Genomic DNA, 23,142 nt, shown 5'->3' on the forward strand with positions numbered 1-23,142 from the left:
TATTGAACTAAAATGTATTAAATCTACTTGCACCAGGGATGAATATGGTGAATATATATTTGCAAAATTCATATCCAAAATCCTAAAAAAAAAAAACCATAGCAGTTAGAGCAGTCTTCAGACTACCTCACACTAATACCTACACATTTAGTGACAACTTAAGAAACACGATAACGGACTCAGAGATGAATAAACACCACCTGCTACTTGCTGGTGACTTTAATATAAACCTCATTTAAGCAGCTGACCCCAAATAGCTGATTTCACAAACATTATGAACAGCTGCTTGCTACTATCACCTACAACTAAACCAACAAGAATCACAGAGACAATTCCTCACTATTTGATCATATCTGGACCAATACTATATCCCCACTAAAAGCAGGCATAATCACAGACAACACAATGGACGACTGTCAAAATATTCTTACACAAAACCCATAACCTCTATAACAATGTCCAATGAAAACAAAGCAGATCTCAGCAAAGAGACTAAACAGCCCCTGGCTTACAAACAGTATACAGTGAAACCTCTAATTACAAGTGCACCCACGTGCGAGTTTTTCCAGATACGAGTAGTTGCTTGGTCGATTTTTTGCTTCCAGACATGAGTGAAATTTCCAGATGCGAGCGGGCCTCAAGCGAGGTTCCTCGATGCTGGTGAGGGGTTCTTGCTCTTGATCTGGGGAATTGGTTCTCATTTGTTTGACTATCTTATTGAAACTTGGGCAATGTATGATGGAAAGATGCTTCTTAACGTACACCAAAATTGAAAGAAATCAGACCATAAATAATGGAGTTCACTTCTCAGCCATTAGCCGCCCCTTAGTGGTATATTTTCATATGGTTTTATGGTTGTATTCTTGTTTTTTTTTGGTCTCATTTGAAAGAATGGAAGATATATTACAGAAATATATATGATTTTTATTAATTTCATGATGAAAAGTACCTTGAAACTGAGCTCAAAGTAGCAGAAACGTTTGATTTTTGCCAATGTTCAAGAGTAAACAATACCTGTCTGAGTGGCCATTCCAAATACACAGTCATGAATGAGTTGACATTATTTATACAATTACATATATTACAATAATGCAGTAGTCTGCATAACAGTAAATCTTCTATTTTTTGTGTGAATAAAAATTCCAAATGGTAAGCAAGAGTATTACTATTATAATAATAATATGTATAATATAATAATTACATAATGTTATACATAACAGTCACAGTCACCTGCCAGGTGACTGTGAAACAGAAACCTGTAACTATTTTACATGATGGTAGAATTGCTGGTGTCTCTTTTGTGTCTCAAACATGCTGGATAACAGATATATCTTGCTACTTCTACTTACACTTAGGTCACACTACACAGGCATGCACATGAATATATATACATACACACATCTAGGTTTTTCTTCTTTTTCTTAGTAGCTCTTGTTCTTCTTTATTCCCTCTACTGTTCATGGGGAAGTGGAAAAGAATCTTTCCTCTGTAAGCCATGCGTGTCGTACGAGGCGACTAAAATGCCGGGAGCAATGGTCTAGTAACCCCTTCTCCTGTAAACATTTACTAAAAAAGAGAAGAAAAACTTTATAAAATTGGGATGCTTGAATGTGTGTGGATGTAGTGTGGATGATGAGAGAGAGATGAATGCTGATGTCATAAATAAAAAGAAGTTGGATGTCCTGGCCCTAAGCAAAACAAAGCTGAAGGGGGTAGGTGAGTTTCAGTGGGGAGAAATAAATGGGATTAAGTCAGGAGTATCTGAGAGAGTTAGAGCTAAGGAAGGGGTAGCAATAATGTTGAAGAATCAGTTAAGGAAGGAGAAGAGGGAATATAAATGAGTAAATTCAAAGATTATGTGGATTAAAATAGGGTCGGATGCGAAAAGTGGGTCATAATAAGAGTGTATGCACTTGGAGAAGAGAGGAGTGTAGAGGAGACACAGATTTTGGGAGATGTTAAGCGAATATATAGGAACCTTCGAACCAAGTGAGAGAGTAATTGTGGTAGGGGGCCTAAATGTTATAGTAGGAGAAACATTTAAAAAGGGTGTGGTAGGTAAGTTTGGGGTGCCAGGTGTAAATGATAATGGGAGCCCTTTGATTGAACTTTGTATAGAAAGGGGTTTAGTTATAGGTAATACATATTTTAAGAAAAAGAGGATAAAGAAGTATACAAGACATGATGTAGGGCGTAATGACAGTAGTTTACTGGACTACGTATTGGTAGATAAAAGACTGTTGAGTAGACTTCAGGATGTACATGTTTATAGAGAGGCCACAGATATATCAAATCACTTTTTAGTTGTAGCTACAGTGAGAGTAAAAGGTAGATGGGATACAAGGAAAACAGAAGCAGCAAGTAAGAGAGAGGTGAAGGTCTCGAAACTAAAAGAGGAGGCAGTTAGGGTAAGATACAAACAACTGTTGGAGGAGAAATGGGCTAGTCGAATGGGGTTGAAGATATATGGGGTAGGTTTAAGAATGCAGTGTTAGAGTGTTCAGCAGAAGTTTGTGGTTACAGGAAAGTGGGTGTGGGAGGGAAGAAGAGTGACTGGTGGAGTGATGATGTAAAGAGAGTAGTAAGGGAGAAAAAGTTAGGATATCAGAGATTTTTACAAAGAAGAAGTGATGCAAGGAGGGAAGACTATATGGAGAGAAAAAGAGAGGTTAAGAGAGTGGTGAAGCAATGTAAAATGAGAGCAAATGAGAAAGTGGGTGAGATGTTATCAACAAATTTTGTTGAAAATAAGAAAAAGTTCAGGAGTGAGATTAATAAGTTCAGGAAGCCTAGGGAACAAATGGATTTGACAGTTAAAAATAGGAGGAGAGTTATTAAATGGAGAGTTAGAGGTATCAGGAAGATGGAGAGAATATTTTGAGGAATTGTTAAATGTTGATGAAGATGGAGAAGCTGTGATTTTGTGCATAGGGCAAGGAGGAATAACATCTTGTAGGAGTGAGGAAGAGCCAGTTGTAAGTGTGGGGGAAGTTTGTGAGGCAGTGGATAAAGTGAAAGGGGGTAAGGCACCTGGGATTGATGGGATAAAGATAGAAATGTTAAAAGCAGGTAGATATATAGTTTTGGAGTGGTTGGTGCTATTATTTAATAAATGTATGGAAGAGGGTAAGGTACCTAGGGATTGGAAGAGAGCATGCATAGTTCCTTCGCATAAAGGCATAGGGGACAAAAGAGAGTGCAAAAATTATAGGGGCATAAGTCTGTTTAGTTCTAGGTAGTATGTTGGTAGACAGCAACCACCCAGGGAGGCACTACCGTCATGCCAAGTGAGTGTAAAATGAAAGCCTGTTATTGTTTTACATGATGGTAGGATTGCTAGTGTCCTTTTTTCTGTCTCAAACATGCAAGATTTCAGGTACATCTTGCTACTTCTACTTACACTTAGGTCACACTACACATACATGTACAAGCATATATATACACACACCCATCTGGGTTTTCTTCTATTTTCTATATAGTTCTTGTTCTTGTTTATTTCCTCTTATCTTCATGGGGAAGTGGAACAGAATTCAATTCTTTCTCCGTAAGCCATGCGTGTTGTAAGAGGTGACTAAAATGCCGGGAGCAAGAGGCTAGTAACCCCTTCTCCTGAATAAATTACTAAATTTAAAGAGAAACTTTCGTTTTTGTTTTTGGGCCACCCTGCCTTGGTGGGATATGGCCGGTTTGTTGAAAGAAGAAGTCTGTTGAGTATAACTGGTAAAGTGTATGGTAAAGTTATTATTGACAGAATTAAGAGGAAGATGGAGAGTAGGATAGCAGATTAACAAGGAGGCTTCAGGTAAGATAGGGGGTGTGTAGACCAAGTGTTTACAGTGAAACAGAGGTGAATAGCATTTACATAAGGCTAAAGAGGTTTTTCTGGCATTTATGGATTTGGAAAAGGCAAATGACAGGGTGGAGAGGGGGCAATGTGGCAGATTTTGCAGGTGTATGGAATAGGAGGTAGGTTACTGAAAGCAGTGAAGAGTTTTTAAGAGGATAGTGAGGCTCAGGTTAGAGTATGTAGGAGAGAGGGAGATTACGTCCCAGTAAAAGTAGGCGTTAGACAAGGATGCATGATGTCACCGTGGGTGTTCAGTATATTTACAGATGGGGTTGTAAGAGAAGTGAATGTGAGAGTCTTGGCAAGAGGTGTGGGGTTAAAAGATAAAAAATCAAACACACAGTGGGAGTTGTCATAGTTGCTTTTTGCTGATGATACTGTGCTTTTGGAAGATTCTGAAGAGAAGTTGCAAAGTTAGTGGATGAATTTGGTAGGGTATGTAAAAGAAGAAAATTAAAAGTGAATATAGGAAAGAGTAAGGTGATGAGAACAACAAAAAGATTACATGATGAAAGATTGGATACAAGATTGGAGAGAGAGAGAGTATGGAGGAGGTGAATGTTTTCAGATATTTAGGAGTGGATGTGTCAGCAGATGGGTCTATGAAAGATGAGGTGAATCATAGAATTGATGAGGGTAAAAGATGAGTGGTGCACTTAGGAGTGTGGAGACAAAGAACTTCATCCGTGGAATCAAAGAGGGGAATGTATGAGAGTATAGTTATACCAACACTATATGGGTGTGAAGCATGGGTGATGAATGTTGCAACAAGGAGAAGGTTGGAGGCAGTGGAGATGTCATGTCTAAGGGCACTGTGTGGTGTGAATATAATGCAGTGAATTCGTAGTTTGGAAATTAGGTGGTGGTGTGGGATTACCAAAACTATTATCCAGAGGGCTGAGGAGGGGTTGTTGAGGTGGTTTGGACATGTAGAGAGAATGGAACAAAATAGAATGACTTAGAGTATAAATCTGTAGTGGAGGGAAGGCAGGGTAGGGGTCGGCCTAGGAAAGGTTGGAGGGAAGGGTAAAGGAGGTTTTGTGTGCGAGGGGCTTAGACTTCCAGCAAGCATGCGTGAGCATATTTGATAGGAGTGAATGGAGACAAATGGTTTTTTAATACTTGACGTGCAGTTGGAGTGTGAGCAAAGCAACATTTATGAAGGGATTCAGGGAAACTGGCAGTCAAGACTTAGCCCTGGAGATGGGAAGTACAGTGCCTGCAATCTGAAGGAAGGGTGTTACTGTTGCAGTTGTATAACTGTAGTGTACAGCACCCCTCTGGAAAGACAGTGATGGAGTGAATGATAAAAGTTTTTCTTTTTCAAGCCACCCTGCCTTGGTGGGAATCAGCCGTTGTCTTAATAAATAAAAATAAAATAATATACAGTGGACCCTCCACCAATGATGGCATCAAGTAACGATAAAATCGGGCGAAGATACATTTTTGTATAAAAATATTGGCTCGACCAATGATGAAAAAGTTGGGTAAGGACATTCGTCCTGAACGCGTCCGCCTATCCATCCAGCCTGAGCATACCTCAGCTGCCCTGCCTTCAGCTAGTATGCCACTGTTTACAAGCCACTGCAGTCGGTTCCACGTGTACCTGCGATACATTTTGTATTATTCCAGTGTTTTTACTGCTTTTAACCGCTAAATAAGCCACCATGGGCCCCAAGAAAGCTTCTAGTGCCAACCTTTTGGTAAAAAGGGCGAGAATTACTATGGAATTGAAAAAAGAGATAATTGCAAAGTACAAAAGTAGAGTGAGTGCCTCCAAGCTGGCCAGGTTGTATAACAAACCCCAATCAACCATCACTACTATCTTGGCCAACAGAAAGGTAATCATGGAAGCTGTTGTTGCGAAAGGTGCAAGTATGTTTTCAAAACAGAGATCGCAAATACTCGAAGATGTGGAGAGACTGTTGTTGGTGTGGATAAACGAAAAACAATTATCAGGAGATAGTGCATCTCAGTCAATAATATGTGAAAAAGCAAGGCAGTTGCATGACAATTTAATTAAAAAAATGCCTGCAACTAGTGATGTTAGTGAATTTAAGGCTAGCAAAGGTTCGTTTGAGAGATTTAACCCTTCCAGGGTCCGTCCCGTAGATCTACGGCTTCACGTTGAGTGTCCAAAGCGTAGATCTACCCCAAAATTCTAGCGCCGTCAAATTTAGCATGAAAATGCTCATAGGCCTACATGTGAGAGAACGGGTCTGCATGGTGGGAGTGCGCCATAAACAAAAAATCTAGGCACCCGCATAGCATTGTGGGAACGCTGGCTCAGTTACCCTTGTTCACCATGCCTCGTCACAAGGCAGCTCTCACTCCAAGGAAAATTGGGACTCTCCTGTTCCTATCTGATAGTTCTGACAGTGATGGAAGTGGAAATGAAGACGAATTCTTTGGCTTTGATCAGTTAGTGACCGAAAGGAATGACCAGGATATCGATAATAGTGCAGAAAACCCTGACGATCCTCAACCTTCTACCTCTGGTGTGGGCACTCGTCAGTCACGGTCGGTTGTACCTCAACGAAAGAGAAAACTATTATTTTCGCGTGGCCAGGCCTCTGACTTCATTAATGATGATGATAGTGATGTGGATTGTCATTTTATTGCTCTTGACGATCATTCGAGTAGTGATAGTGAGGAATCATATTCACCAGTGAAGCGTCGGTATGTACACTGCCACATGCGCTCGGGTAGTGTACCCTATGCCGTGCCCAGGGGACGGAGTACATCCCGGAGTACATCCCGTGGCCCTACACCAGGTATAGTGATAGTGAGGATGATGTGGCTACACTTGGCATGGATAGACCACAGGCATCACTAGATGGTGGTAGTGGTGATGGTAGTGCCACGGCCATGCTTGACTCACCAGCCCAGTCTGGGACCCACGCTGCTGACTCTGCAGTTCAAGGACAAAGCGGAGCGTCAGCCACCAGCCCACCACAACTACCTGCACAACCAGCCTATGATGTCCAGTATCCACCAGCAAACCGTATCTGGGATTGGCAGCAAAATCCCAATTTTGTTCCCAAGCCCCACCACTCTGATGACTCTGAAAGTGGAATTCTACCAACTTGTAACCTTGGAAACACTGCAAATGAACTGGAATTCTTTGAATTATTCTTTGACCAGCCATTGATGGAAACTATTGTCAGAGAAAGCAGTAAGTATTTTGAGTACACTATGGCAAATACGATCATATCACCACAGTCAAGACTACATCGGTGGAAAGAGACGACTGTTACAGAAATGCATTTGCTTTTTGCAACAATAATGCTTATGCCTCATGTCTATAAGCATAATATAAAAGCATACTGGTCCACAGATCAGCTAATTTCTACCCCGGTCTTCAGTGAAATCATCCCAGTGAACAGGTTTATCTTACTCTTACGTATGTTGCACTTCTCTGACAAAACCAGGCCTGACAGAAGTGACAAGTTATACAAGATTAGAAATGTTTTTATGTATCTCAAACAAAAGTTCAGCATATACTTTTATCCATTCAAGAATCTTGTAATTGACGAGTCTTTGATTTTGTTCAAAGGTAGGCTGTCATTCAAGTAGTATATACCGAGCAAGAGGAAACGCTTTGGTATAAAACTGTTTGTACTCTGTGACTGTGACAGTGGCCTGGAATTGGATATTGTTGTATACACGGGAAGTAAAATATTGAAAGATACCAAGATGTTATTGGGTATCTCAAGTGACGTAGTGAGAAGCATGATGGCACCTTATCTTGGTAAGGGGCATACATTATATACTGATAACTGGTACACAAGCCCATTACTCAGTGATTTCTTGCGAGTGAACAAGACAGATGTGTGTGGCACAGTGCGTTCTAATCATAAACATATGCCCAGGCTCAACGTAGGTGCTCGTGGTGATGACGTGCAGGTGTTTACTGCCAATGACATCATGGCATTACAGTGGCATGACAAACGAGATGTCACATTGTTGACAACCATTCACCGTAATGAAATGCAAGACAGTGGCAAAGTTGATCGAGTGACTAATGAACGTATTCGAAAACCAGTGACAGTGATTGATTATACACAAAACATGCGCTTGGTTGACAAATGTGACATGAAGATTGGCTTTGTTGATTGTGTTCGTAAAAGTTACAAGTGGTACTTAAAACTTTTCTTCCATCTCATGGACATTTCAATGCTCAATGCATATAATATGTACCAAATGAAGACTGGCAACAGACCACCGTATGGTGAATCTTGTTTGTCTTGTCAGACAACTCATAATGAAGTACCAGGTAACAACACCTGCTATACAACAAGGTCCTCGAACTCCTCAGGATATACCCAAGTGTTTGAGGAGGGAAGGTGATCATTTCATAATACATCTTCCTTCAACTCAGAAGAAATTTGCTCAGAAGAGATGCATTGTCTGTGCACAAACAAAATGACGGCAGCAAAGACGCAAAGACACTCGGTTTATGAGTGAGGAATGTAAGGTACCTCTGTGCATGGTGCCTTGTTTCAAGGAGTTCCACAAGCTCCAGCAGTTCTAAAATCATGTCCAGTGATTGTAAATATGTAAATATATGATAGAACATTAGTATTATGCAAGATTTGTGCATGTTTATTGTAATAAACAACAGTGGTAAACAATAATATGATAATAACTTTAGTGCGGTTATTGTGTTCAATACAGTGAGTTTATATACACCTACCATCCGACTTACGACCGAGTTCGGTTCCGAGAAACCGGTCGTAAGTCGAAATGGTCGTAATCAACATTCTGAGACAGAGGCTCACTGAAAACCACGACCTCCCTTTACCTCTTCTAGATTTCATCAATCTAGTGGAACTTTGTGTTAATTTCAACTTCTTCAAGTATCAGGACAACTGTTACAAACAATGCTTTGGGATGGCAATGGGCAGCCTGCTCAGTGCTGTGCTTGCCAACCTCTTCATGGAAAACCTGGAGACAGAGAAATTCAGCACCCTCATTCCCAACACCGTTACCTGGCTAAGATACGTTGATGATATATTGGTTTTCTATCCGAGACGTCTCAATATCCAGGCCCTTCTCAACAAGATCAATGCAGTTGAACCATCAATAAAGTTTACACTTGAACTCGAAAATGATGGCAAACTTCCTTTCCTCGACGTTCTACTGTGCAGATCTCCCGACAGTGACAAACTTCTCTTCAAAGTGTATAGAAAACCTACCAACAAGGACGATCTTATACATTTTTATTCACACCAAGACACCCGCACTAAGAGAGGAGTCCTCATTGGCTTCTTCTTGAGAGCTCTTCGCATCTCCAGCCCTTGTTTTCTAGAAGAAGAATGCACTTACATAACACAAGCCTTTACATGTCTTCAGTTCCCATCTTTCTTCATCCGAGATTGCAGACTCAAGGCACAAGCTATCCTCAACAAACCGCCCATGGAACAGCCCCCTAAACAGTTCATAGTACTCCCATGTGGCGATGTTGCCACGAATACTCGCCGGGCACTTGCTATGAGTAACATCAACGTTTCCACCATAAACACATCATCTATCAAAGATGTCACTACGAAACGCAGCCCCACACCTCTAACTTCTACAGCAGGAGTCTACACTATCCCCTGTGGGTTCTGTCCCAAGAAATATGTAGGCGAGACAGGCAGAGATCTTGCAGTCTGCCTGAATGAACATCGAAATGCCTCTAACAGAGACGATGTAAGGTACGCCTGTGTCCTCCACAGAGACTCCACGGGGCATTTGATGAACTGGAACGAGGCAAAACTCGTTCTCACTGAACCAGACCTCAGACGCCGACGGTGCCTAGAAGCCTCACTAATCGCCGTCACCGACACTATAGAACGCAACACTGGAAACTACAAAATTTCAAAAACATTGGCATACATGATACTTAAGCAGCACCAACCCAACAACACAGGAGTCACATGATTTCATCGTCTACCCGTCCTCATCACAGGTAGAGGTTGTTTTGATAAGGACTTCCCTCGCATGGGCCAGTAGGCCTTCTACAGTGTTCCTCCATTCTTATGTTCTTATGACATTCCTCAGGTCACGTGCGTCACATCTCACTCTCCGCCTATATATATATAATGTCTTTCTACCTCTGTATGTTAGAAGTGATCAAGGTCCCAGGACCGAAACGTTTTCTAATAAATATGTTATAGTGTTTGCTTACGTGTCTTTCTAAACCAACTTGTCGGTATTTATTACCAAGGTTTATACCATGCTTAAATGTAAACACTTGATCTACACATTCCCTACCCACTCTAAAACCTCCTTGCTCATCCACAATTCTACATTCTGCCTTACCTCTAATTCTTTCAACAATAACCCTACTGTACACTTTTCCTGGTATACTTAGTGAACTTATTCCTCTATAATTTTTACAATCTCTTTTGTCCCCCTTCCCTTTATATAAAGGGAGTATACATGCTCTCCGCCAATCCCTAGGTACCTTCCCTTCTTTCATACATTTATTAAACAAAAATACCAACCATTCCAACAATGTGTGTCTCCCCTGCTTTTAACATTTCTGTCATGATCCTGTCAGTTCCAGCTGCTTTACCCCCTTTCATTCTACGTAATGCCTCATGCACCTCCCCCACACTCACATTCATCTAACATCATCTGCTGCAGCAGATGATATTAGAATATGTATCCAATGTTGGTGGAGAGTAATGGGTATGGTTGATAAAACCATCAAAAATTATCAACAAGGTAAACCCTAAATTTTAACAGACCTTGACTTATTGGATTTACGACAAAATCTTTGGCCTGAGAAATCAGAATTGTCCAGTAATGTCCACATCTGTTAATCATGAAAAACTATTCAACTAATCCAGATGTAATGAGCAACTGGCTTTCATGACACCCCTACCCCCTCTCCCCAATCAGTCCATTAAATCAAGGATTATCTAGAACAAAATGTGTAGCCTTATATACGTGAAAAGTAGAAAAATTAATATACCATATCTTCCATGAGCCTGCAGTTCCGTTCATTTGCAATATCTAGTGGAGTCTTGCCATTATTATTCTCTATACTGGGGTTGGCACCCACTCTGAGTAGTAGCCTCATGCATTCAGGCTTATTGGAGATGACACAATAGTGTAGAGGAGTGTTGCCCTCCCGGGTCTGGCGATCCAGTGAGTGACTGTTCTGGACCAAGAAGTCCACTAATGGAAGCGAGGCACCATTTTCTTGGTAAATTGCTACATGAAGTGCACATTCTTCAAGAGCTGTTAATGGGAGCCCTAAATCACCACCCTATAATAAAATAAAACATTAAGGAAATGTAGTTTTATACAATGCAAATATACATAAGCAATCTCAACTATATATATTTTTTAAATTATTATTCTAATTCCCATTAACAACTTAACCCTTTGACTGTTTCAGTGGTATACATACGTCTTACGAGCCAGTGCTTTTGATGTATTTATACTCCAAAATTCTAGCGGCTTCAAATCAAGCAAGAGAAAGCTGGTAGGCCCACACCGAGAGAATGGGTCTGTGTGGTCAGTGTGAGCAGTATAAAAAAAAATCCTACAACACGCAGTGCATGAGAAAAAAACCTCCAACTGTGTTTTTGGATTAAAACGCTGACTTTGAGGTGTATTTTCGTATAGTACTTACGGTTGTATTCTTATTTTCTTGGGCTCATTTGATAGAATCAAAGACATATTACAGAAATAGAGATGATTTTGATTGGTTTCACAATGAAAAGGACCTTGAAATTGAGCTCAAAGTAGTGGAAATGTTCAATTTTTGCAAAAGTTCAAGAGTAAGCAATAATACACAGTAAGTCCAATAAGTGTCCAACTAGCCATTCAAATACACAGTCATGACTGGGTCGACATTATTTATACAATTATTACAATAATGCAGTAGTCTGCATAACAGTAAATCTTCTATTTAATTGTGTGAATAAAAATTCAAAATAGAAAGCAAGCATAATGTAAGAGGGGCCTGGAGATATGACTGATGAACAGAGAAAATGTTATTTTAGTGAGAGGAATGTCTGCACTGTTCATTCTGGACCCTATTTTGAAATTGGCATCTTTTTTAATTTACGTGAAATTGGCCAAATTGACAATTTCTGACCACTTTATTGGGTATTTTAAATCAGCATATGGGCAGTTTTTTGTACTCAATCGATAGAACAAATGGAGTTCTAAAGAAACAGCTCTGAGTTTGGTTGACTGGAACAATGGAATTGGCTGAAAATATGGCTCAAAGTGGGTGAAATCACTGTGCAAACATAGCCAAGATCGCTAATTTCGTGAGAGCGTAATTCCGTAAGTTTTTCACCAAATTTCATACTTTTGGTGTCATTAACATTGGGAAAAGATTCTCTATCATTTCATAAGTTTTTTTTTTTTTTTAAATACACTTTAGGATTTGAGGTCGCGACAGTCAAAGGGTTAAAAGCCATTCTGAGAATGGTAAATTTCAATTGTCCTGTCATTAATAGGGCCCACACCCTAGTTCTTTGCTGGCAAGTAAATTCCCTTGAATAAAAAGATTTTGATTAATTGAAAATCTTAAAACACCAACTGAAAAGACATGGTTAAGAGTGAGTGTATTAAAGGCATGGAGAATCAGATACTATATTACAGTAAATATACAAGCATATTTATATATTACATTCATTGGAAAGTGTTAAACCCATAGGGATCATACAATGCTTGGGAAACAGGTGATCAGGGTTGCCCCAAGACAAGAGAAGGTAGCTCCTTGGTCCAACAGCCTCTCACTGTCATCAAGTCATACCCCTTGAAGATCAAGAGTATTTAAGGGAAATAAAGTCAGAAGAGGAAGCCAGAACAGAAGAGAGAGAGAGTAACGGCAAAAAATTAAGATTAGAGAAAGTGACAATAGCTTTAAAACATACTGATTATTTTTTTTTTTTTGAAAATTAGTCAACTGTTGTGGGTTGCATCCTGGAGTGGTGGTAGTATACCTTAGATAGGGCTGGGCTTTGAAATGAGCTGAAGCAGAATAACAGCTCTCCCTCAACATTCACGGGCTTCACACATTCGCGAATTCCCAACCGCCAAATTCCCAGCTGCCAAATCATATTTAAGTTTCCCGCCACCTGTGAGTCCCTACTACCCTCCCTCCGACCCCCGCAACTGGCAGCCAGCCCTCCCACCACTCAGTGTGCTGAGTGTTTTGTTTGTTCATTATTTGCTATTAAACTACAGTATAAATAATATAAACCCATTACACAAATAACTCACTTTTTTTTTGTTATTAATGTAAACCCATTCATGACTGCATATTGGAATGGCTATTCGGACAGGTATTAGACAGTGACATCATGTACGTATTTACTCTTGAGCACAGCAAAGAATCAAACATTTCTGCTACAGCTAATAAATAATAATAATAATAATAATAATAGCAGCAGCAGCAGCAGCAGCAGCAGCAGCAGCAGCAGCAGCAGCAGCAGCAGCAGCAGCAGCAGCAGCAGCAGCAGCAGCAGCAGCAGCAGCAGCAGCAGCAGCAGCAGCAGCAGCAGCAGCAGCAGCAGCAGCAGCAGCAGCAGCAGCAGCAGCAGCAGCAGCAGCAGCAGCAGCAGCAGCAGCAGCAGCAGCAGCAGCAGCAGCAGCAGCAGCAGCAGCAGCAGCAGCAGCAGCAGCAGCAGCAGCAGCAGCAGCAGCAGCAGCAGCAGCAGCAGCAGCAGCAGCAGCAGCAGCAGCAGCAGCAGCAGCAGCAGCAGCAGCAGCAGCAGCAGCAGCAGCAAGCAGCAGCAAGCAGCAACAGCAGCAGCAAGCAGCAGCAAGCAGAAGCAGCAACAGCAAGCAGCAGCAGCAGCAAGCAGCAGCAGCAGCAGCAGTAGCAGCAGCAGAAGCAAGCAGCAGCAGTATCAGTAGCAGAAGCAGCAGCAGAAGCAGCAGCAGGAGCAGCAGAAGCAGCAGCAGAAGCAGCAGCAGAAACAGCAGCAGAAACAGCAGCAGTAGTAGCAGCAGCAGAAGCAGCAGAAACAGCAGCAGCAGTAACAGTAGCAGCAGCAGAAGCAGCAGCAGAAGCAGCAGCAGAAGCAGCAGCAGAAGCAGCAGAAGAAGAAGCAGCAGAAGAAGAAGCAGCAGCAGAAGCAGCAGCAGAAGCAGCAGCAGAAGCAGCAGCAGAAGCAGCAGCAGAAGCAGCAGCAGAAGCAGCAGCAGAAGCAGCAGCAGCAGCAGCAGCAGCAGCAGCAGAAGCAGCAGCAGAAGCAGCAGCAGAAGCAGCAGCAGAAGCAGCAGCAGAAGCAGCAGCAGAAGCAGCAGCAGAAGCAGCAGCAGAAGCAGCAGCAGAAGCAGCAGCAGAAGCAGCAGCAGAAGCAGCAGCAGAAGCAGCAGCAGAAGCAGCAGCAGAAGAAGCAGAAGAAGCAGAAGAAGAAGAAGAAGATAATTGAAGAAGGAAATTGTACAAAAATACAAGGGAGTGGTTGACACATCGTCAGTATGGCTTTGTTTATGCTGGAGTGAGCATTAGTCTCCTTGCTCTTCCACACATTTCACAATAATTCATTGTGTTTGGTGCTTGCAGATTGAGTGTGACTGGAGTGGTAGAGGCAGTGGTAGAGGCAGTGGTTGAGGCAGTGGTTGAGGCAGCGGTTGAGGCAGCGGTTGAGGCAGTGGTTGAGGCAGCCGTTGAAGCAGCGGTTGAGGCAGCGATTGAGGCAATGGTATTTAATAACAATGTTATAACACATATGTTATAAATAATAACAACATATATATAATAATAGTACATGTTATTAATAACAACATGTACTATTATTATTTATAACATATATGTTATTAAATACCACTGCCTCAACCTCTGAATTATTGTGAAATGTTTGGAAGAGCATGGAGACTAATGCTCACTCCAGCATAAACAAAGTCACACTGACGATGTGTCAACCACTCCCTCGTAATTTTGTACAATTTCCTTCTTCAATTATATCGTATTTATTATTATTATTATTTTTTTTTTTTCAACAAGTCGGTCGTCTCCCACCGAGGCAGGGTGACCCAAAAAAGAAAGAAAATCCCCAAAAAGAAAATACTTTCATCATCATTCAACACTTTCACCACACTCACACATTATCACTGCTTTTGCAGAAGGTGCTCAGAATACAACAGTTTAGAAGCATATACGTATAAAGATACACAACATATCCCTCCAAACTGCCAATATCCCAAACCCCTCCTTTAAAGTGCAGGCATTGTACTTCCCATTTCCAGGACTCAAGTCCGACTGTATGAAAATAACCGGTTTCCCTGAATCCCTTCACTAAATATTACCCTGCTCACACTCCAACAGATCGTCAGGTCCCAAGTATCATTCGTCTCCATTCACTCCTATCTAACACGCTCGTGCACGCTTGCTGGAAGTCCAAGCCCCTCGCCCACAAAACCTCCTTTACCCCCTCTTTCCAACCCTTTCGAGGACGACCCCTACCCCTCTTTCCTTCCCCTATAGATTTATATGCTTTCCATGTCATTCTACTTTGATCCATTCTCTCTAAATGACCAAACCACCTCAACAACCCCTCTTCTGCCCTCTGACTAATGCTTTTATTAACTCCACACCTTCTCCTAATTTCCACACTCCGAATTTTCTGCATAATATTTACACCACACATTGCCCTTAGACAGGACATCTCCACTGCCTCCAACCGTCTCCTTGCTGCTGCATTTACCACCCAAGCTTCACATCCATATAAGAGTGTTGGTACTACTATACTTTCATACATTCCCTTCTTTGCCTCCATAGATAACGTTTTTTGACTCCACATATACCTCAACGCACCACTCACCTTTTTTCCCTCATCAATTCTATGATTAACCTCATCCTTCATAAATCCATCCGCCGACACGTCAACTCCCAAGTATCTGAAAACATTCACTTCTTCCATACTCCTCCTCCCCAATTTGATATCCATTTTTTCTTTATCTAAATCATTTGATACCCTCATCACCTTACTCTTTTCTATGTTCACTTTCAACTTTCTACCTTTACACACATTCTCAAACTCATCCACTAACCTTTGCAATTTTTGTTTAGAATCTCCCATAAGCACAGTATCATCAGCAAAAAGTAAATGTGTCAATTCCCATTTTGAATTTGATTCCCCATAATTTAATCCCACCCCTCTCGCGAACACCCTAGCATTTACTTCCTTTACAACCCCATCTATAAATATATTAAACAACCATGGTGACATTACACATCCCTGTCTAAGACCTACTTTTACTGGGAAGTATTCTCCCTCTCTTCTACACAGCCTAACCTGAGCCTCACTATCCTCATAAAAGCTCTTTACAGCATTTAGTAACTTACCAACTATTCCATAAACTTACAACATCTGCCACATTGCTCCTCTATCCACTCTATCATACGCCTTTTCTAAATCCATAAATGCAATAAAATCTTCCCTACCTTTATCTAAATACTGTTCACATATATGCTTCAATGTAAACACTTGATCTACACATCCCCTACCCACTCTGAAGCCTCCTTGCTCATCTGCAATTCTACATTCTGTCTTACCTCTAATTCTTTCAATTATAACTCTACCGTATACTTTTCCTGGTATACTCAGTAAACTTATTCCTCTATAATTTTTACAATATCTTTTGTCCCCTTTCCCTTTATATAAAGGGACTATACATGCTCTCTGCCAATCCCTAGGTACCTTCCCCTCTTTCATACATTTATTAAACAAAAGTACCAACCACTCCAACACTATATCCCCCCCTGCTTTTAACATTTCTGTCATGATCCCATCAGTTCCAGCTGCTTTACCCCCTTTCATTCTACGTAATGCCTCACGTACCTCCACCACACTTACATTCTGCTCTTCTTCACTCCTAAAAGATGGTATACCTCCCTGGCCAGTGCATGAAATTACCGCCTCCCTTTCTTCCTCAACATTTAAAAGTTCCTCAAAATATTCTCGCCATCTACCTAATACCTCCCTCTCCCCATCTACTAACTCCCCTACTCTGTTTTTAATGGACAAATCCATACTTTCCCTAGGCTTTCTTAACTTGTTTAACTCACTCCAAAATTTTTTCTTATTTTCATTAAAATTTCTTGACAGTGCCTCTACCACTCTTTCATCTGCTCTCCTTTTGCACTCTCTCACCACTCTCTTCACCTTTCTTTTACTCTCCATATACTCTGCTCTTCTTATAACACTTCTGCTTTGTAAAAACCTCTCGTAAGCTACCTTTTTCTCTTTTATCACACCCTTTACTTCATCATTCCACCAATCACTCCTCTTTCCTCCTGCCCCCACCCTCCTATAACCACAAACTTCTGCCCCACATTCTAATACTGCATTTTTAAAACTATTCCAACCCTCTTCAAGCCCCCCACTACTCATCTTTGCACTAGCCCACCTTTCTGCCAATAGTCGCTTATATCTCGCCCGAACTTCCTCCTCCCTTAGTTTATACACTTTCACCTCCCTCTTACTTGTTGTTGCCACCTTCCTCTTTTCCCATCTACCTCTTACTCTAACTGTAGCTACAACTAAATAATGATCTGACATATCAGTTGCCCCTCTATAAACATGTACATCCTGGAGCCTACCCATCAACCTTTTATCCACCAATACATAATCTAACTACTTTCATTATGTGCTACATCATACCTTGTATATTTATTTATCCTCTTTTTCATAAAATATGTATTACTTATTACCAAATTTCTTTCTACACATAGCTCAATGTAGGTAGTAGGATGGTAGACAGCAACCACCCAGGGAGGTACTACCGTCCTGCCAAGTGAGTGTAAAACGAAAGCCTGTAATTGTTTTACATGATGGTAGGATTGCTGGTGTCCTTTTTTCTGTCTCATGAACATGCAAGATTTCAGGTACGTCTTGCTACTTCTACTTACACTTAGGTCACACTGCACATACATGTACAAGCGTATATATACATACCCCTCTGGGTTTTCTTCTATTTTCTTTCTAGTTCTTGTTCTTGTTCTTGTTTATTTCCTCTTATCTCCATGGGGAAGTGGAACAGAATTCTTCCTCCGTAAGCCATGCGTGTTGTAAGAGGCGACTACAATGCCGGGAGCAAGGGGCTAGTAACCCCTTCTCCTGTATATATTACTAAATTTGAAAGGAGAAACTTTCGTTTTTCCTTTTGGGCCACCCCGCCTTGGTGGGATACGGCCGGCGTGTTGAAAGAAGAAAGAACATAGCTCAATTAAAGGCTCCCCATTTACATTTACCCCTGGCACCCCAAATTTACCTACTACTCCCTCCATAACATTTTTACCCACTTTAGCATTGAAATCCCCAACCACCATTACTCTCACACTTGATTCAAAACTCCCCACGCATTCACTCAACATTTCCCAGAATCTCTCTCTCTCCTCTACACTTCTTTCTTCTCCAGGTTCATACACGCTTACTATAACCCACTTTTCACATCCAATCTTTATTTTACTCCACATAATCCTTGAATTTATGCATTTGTAGTCCCTCTTTTCCTGCCATAGCTTATCCTTCAACATTATTGCTACTCCTTCTTTAGCTCTAACTCTATTTGAAACCCCTGACCTAATCCCATTTATTCCTCTCCATTGAAACTCTCCCACCCCCTTCAGCTTTGTTTCACTTAAAGCCAGGACATCCAGTTTCTTCTCATTCATAACATCCACAATCATCTTTTTCTTATCATTTGCACAACATCCACGCACATTCAGACTTCCCACTTTGACAATTTTCTTCTTCTTATTCTTTTTAGTAATCTTTACAGGAAAAGGGGTTACTAGCCCATTGTTCCCGGCATTTTAGTTGACTTTTACAACACGCATGGCTTACGGAGGAAAGATTCTTATTCCACTTCCCCATGGATATAAAAGGAAAAGTAATAAGACCAAGAACTATTAAGATAAAATCAAAGAAAACTCAGATGAGTGTGTATAAATAAACGTGTACATGTATGTGTAGTGTGACCTAAGTGTAAGTAGAAGTAGCAAGACGTACCTGTAATCTTGCATATTTATGAGACAGACAAAAGACACCAGCAATCCTACCATCATGTAAAACAATTACAGGCTTTCGTTTTACACTCACTTGGCAGGACGGTAGTACCTCCCTGGGTGGTTGCTGTCTACCAACCTACTATTATTATTATTATTATTATTATTATTATTATTATTATTACTATTGTTATTATTAGCAGTAGCAGAAATGTTCGATTCTTTGCTGTGTTCAAGAGTAAACACATGATGTCACCGTCTAATACCTGTCCGAATAGCCATTCCAATATGCAGTCATGAATGGGTTTACATTATTTATACTGTAGTTTAATAGCAAATAATGAACAAACAAAACACTCACCACACTGAGTGGTGGGAGGGCTGGCTGCCAGTTGCGGGGGTCAGAGGGAGGGTAGTAGGGACTCGCGGTGGTTGAGGAAGTGGTGGAGGGATTGGTGGAGGGATTGGTGGAGGGATTGGTAGAGGGATTGGTGGAGGGATTGGTGGAGGGATTGGTGGAGGGATTGGTGGAGGGATTGGTGGAGGCAGTGGTGGAGGCAGTGGTATTTAATAACATGCATGTTATTAAAGCATAACATGTATATATTTAGTACAATTTGCGTTTTCATGTATTTTATGACTGTTCATGGTTCAACAAGTTAAGGAAGCAGTATTGTATTATATTTCCCTACAATATATTGGGGCACCAAACATTCACGGTTTTTCAACATTCGCGAGGCTCTTGATCCCCTAACCCTCGCGAATGTTGAGGGAGACCTGTACATAAATAGCCATACATGTATAAAATATCAGTATAAGTATAAATTAAACCAGATACAATATTTATTCATCTATTACACAGGCCAAAAATTCCATAAAAAAAAATGTACTTGCCTGAAAGTACACACGAAGTAGACCATAAAGATCATTACTGTTAATGACTTCTCTTAACTGGATCTGTAGTTCTTCTGGTGTTGCTGTTGTTGGTTGAACAAAAGCCCTTCGAACATATTTTGACTGAATGAATTCTCGTCTTTCATCCCTAAAATTTAAAGTCAAATATTGTATATACTGCAATATGTGCAATGGAAAGACAAGTATCTCAAATGATTAGCTATACTACAGAATAATGAAGTGAACCAAATAAAATTTATATACTGTATTGTATATATTATATATAAAGATGTGTGGATATGTTTTGATTTTCAGGCAAAGCCTGTGATCCTTGGCTAATAAAGCAATGATTGTTTTGCCAGTCAAGGCAAGTGCAGGTTTACTGTTGCAATAACTAAGCAAAACCTGGTTTTATGATAATAAAATCTACTGAATTTGATTTATGTTAAATAATGTTAACTAAATTTTGATTAGCCCACAATAGGTTTGGAAGGATTTGACAAAATTATTTTAAGTAAATTTTATCAAGGTTTCTAAAATAGTTTTAGAGCAAAATTTTAAATTTGTATACTGTATACCTAATTTACAAAAATATATATAGTAATGCATAAGAATTTTTAAAGATTGATTCTTAGGGTATTTTGACTTGTGTAAAAACTCTGCCTAAAAATAGCATGACATATAGTATATACATACATATGTTGGGGATTTAAAAACAAAATATTAAGTGCAAAAATATTTAAATTTCACATCAAACATTTGATAAAAGTGATATTCCAGCTATGATGTTATGTAAAATAAACAATTACATATAAGTAGTGTTAACAAAAATATGTGCAAATTGTAAAAAAAAAAGCTATTTGCTTTGAATGAGACTTAACAGCATCTGCCCATATTGAAATATGCCCAGTTGTTTATGACAGACAAAAAGTGACTAAATACACATTATGTATGGTAGTACAAAATTGTTGACAAATTACTAAAAGCTTCTAATGAAATATTTATTTTCTACTTATATTACCAACTCAAAATTAAGCAGCAATTTCTTATCTATGAAATACCAAGACAACTCATTTAATTATCTACCACTGAAAGTTGCTCCACTGTACTGGGGCGATCTATTAGGAAACATTTTTATTCAACCCTTCTCCACCCCAGTCCATGAGTTAAGATACATTCGGGCAGCTGCTTTGCTACATTGTGAAATTAAATGAGCTCCCTCACACATCAGATTTCTCAAAGACATAACATTCTACATTCCTTAACATGAAGGTGGTGACTCATACACCACAGAATGTTCAATAAAGATGAAACCCTTTTTTTCTTTTATATTGTAGAGAAAAACACTTTACATGCAACACAATCACACTGTAAGCAATAATTGTACACGTCAACAATCCCTGGTTACTTTCCACCACCTCATTATCACACACATTACATCCATTTTTTAATGTGCTTATTTCTGATTAAATATACTTTTTATAGAGTTATTTAAGCTAATCTAACAAAAAAAGCAAAATCAAGAGTACAGCATTTGCAAGTTACAGGAAGCATTGAGAAACTGATCCTGGATACTGCCTCAAAAAATTTATGTAATAAAATGAGAACAGGTTGTTATATGGGTGGGAGGGAGAGTAACTTTAAGTACCTGATGCAAGTGCTACTCACTACACCTAAATTTTCCCACTAACTCATGTCACATTTTGTTTTGTTAAAATGGAAATGGATTTTCTTTAAAAATGTATAAGAAATATACAAGTAACAAAAGCTAATTTTTGTAGTTTGAACAGGACTACATGATAAGTGACCCTCTAAACTGATTACAGGAAGGTAACAGCTCATAGCATTTAAGTGAAGTGATTTACCATCAAATTCCTGCCCATATTATAGAGTTAGTTGGTATTGTACCCCATCCAAGAAAAGTGATAAGACATGTATAGCCATTAAACAAAAAAAAAAAAGGCTATGACAAAGACTATTATCTGAACTATGTTGATGACATCCTTTTCATATAAGAAAGAAGGAACACTGCAGCAGGCCTACTGTCCCTTGCGAGGCAGGTCCAATTCTCCCACCGGCTTAAGCCAATGCCTTAACCTAGTCAGGTCAGCCACATTCACTTTAGAGAGGAGCACGGCATCTGACCTAGTAGCACAAGTTAGTCAGGTCCAACTCACACCCACCCACACCCACTTATGTATTTCTTCTTCTGCTTTCAACAAACCAGCCGTATCCCACCGAGGCAGGGTGACCCAAAAAGAAAAACAAAAGTTCCTCTTTTTAATTTTAGTAATGTATATAGAAGAAAGGGTTACTAGCCCCTTGCTTTCGGCATTTTAGTCGCTTCTTATGACACACATGGCTTACGGAGGAAGAATTCTGTTCCACTTCCCCATGGAGATAAGAGGAAATAAACAAGAACTAGTAAGAAAATAGAAGAAAACAGTGGTGTGTGTGTATATATATGCTTGTACATGTATGTGTAGTGTGACCTAAGTGTAAGTAGAAGCAGCAAGGCATACCTGAAATCTTGCATGTTTATGACACCGAGAAAAGACACCAGCAATCCTACCATCATGTAAAACAAGTACGTACCGGCTTCCGTTTTACACTCACCTGGCAGGACGGCAGTACCTCCCTGGGTGGTTGCTGTCTACCATCCCACTACCTAGGACTCGTGTATTTATCCAACTTATTTTTAAAACTACACTATCTTATCTTCTATGATGGTACTCGGGAATTTGTTCTACTCACCCACAACTCTATTACCAAACCAGTGCTTTCCTATATCCTTCCTGAATCTGAATTCTTCCAACTTAAAACCACTGCTTTGAGTCCTGTTTATGTTAGATATTTTTAGCACGCTATTTACATCCCCTTTATTAATTCCTGTTTTCCATTCATACACCTCAATCATATCCCCCCAATTCTACGCACTCTAGAGAGTGCAGATTCAGGGTCCTCAGTCTATCCTCATAGGAAAGACTTCTGATACATGGGATCAACTTTGTTGTCCTCCTTTGTATGTTTTCCAGTGCATTTATATCTATTCTGTAATTTTTTTTTTTTTCAACAAGTCGGCCGTCTCCCACCGAGGCAGGGTGACCCAAAAAAGAAAGAAAATCCCCAAAAAGAAAATACTTTCATCATCATTCAACACTTTCACCACACTCGCACATTATCACTGTTTTTGCAGAGGTGCTCAGAATACAACAGTCTAGAAGCATACACATATAAAGATACACAACATATCCCTCCAAACTGCCAATATCCCAAACCCCTCCTTTAAAGTGCAGGCATTGTACTTCCCATTTCCAGGACTCAAGTCCGACTATATGAAAATAACCGGTTTCCCTGAATCCCTTCACTAAATATTACCCTGCTCACACTCCAACAGATCGTCAGGTCCCAAGTACCATTCGTCTCC

General features: G+C 40.2%; 1 protein-coding gene across 1 annotated transcript in view; it reads right to left on the reverse strand.

Annotated features, from left to right (window-relative positions):
• Nucleotides 1–23,142, reverse strand: part of Asap (ArfGAP domain of ASAP) — a gene marked incomplete in the record, with an annotated part of 838,555 nt that overhangs the window by 137,016 nt on the left and 678,397 nt on the right. The window contains 2 exon segments of the mRNA XM_070084261.1: nucleotides 10,812–11,108; nucleotides 19,716–19,863. Of these exon segments, the coding sequence (XP_069940362.1) occupies nucleotides 10,812–11,108; nucleotides 19,716–19,863 (445 nt within the window).

Source organism: Cherax quadricarinatus, chromosome 12, assembly GCF_038502225.1.
Source record: "Cherax quadricarinatus isolate ZL_2023a chromosome 12, ASM3850222v1, whole genome shotgun sequence".
Classification (NCBI taxonomy): Eukaryota; Metazoa; Arthropoda; class Malacostraca; order Decapoda; family Parastacidae; genus Cherax; species Cherax quadricarinatus.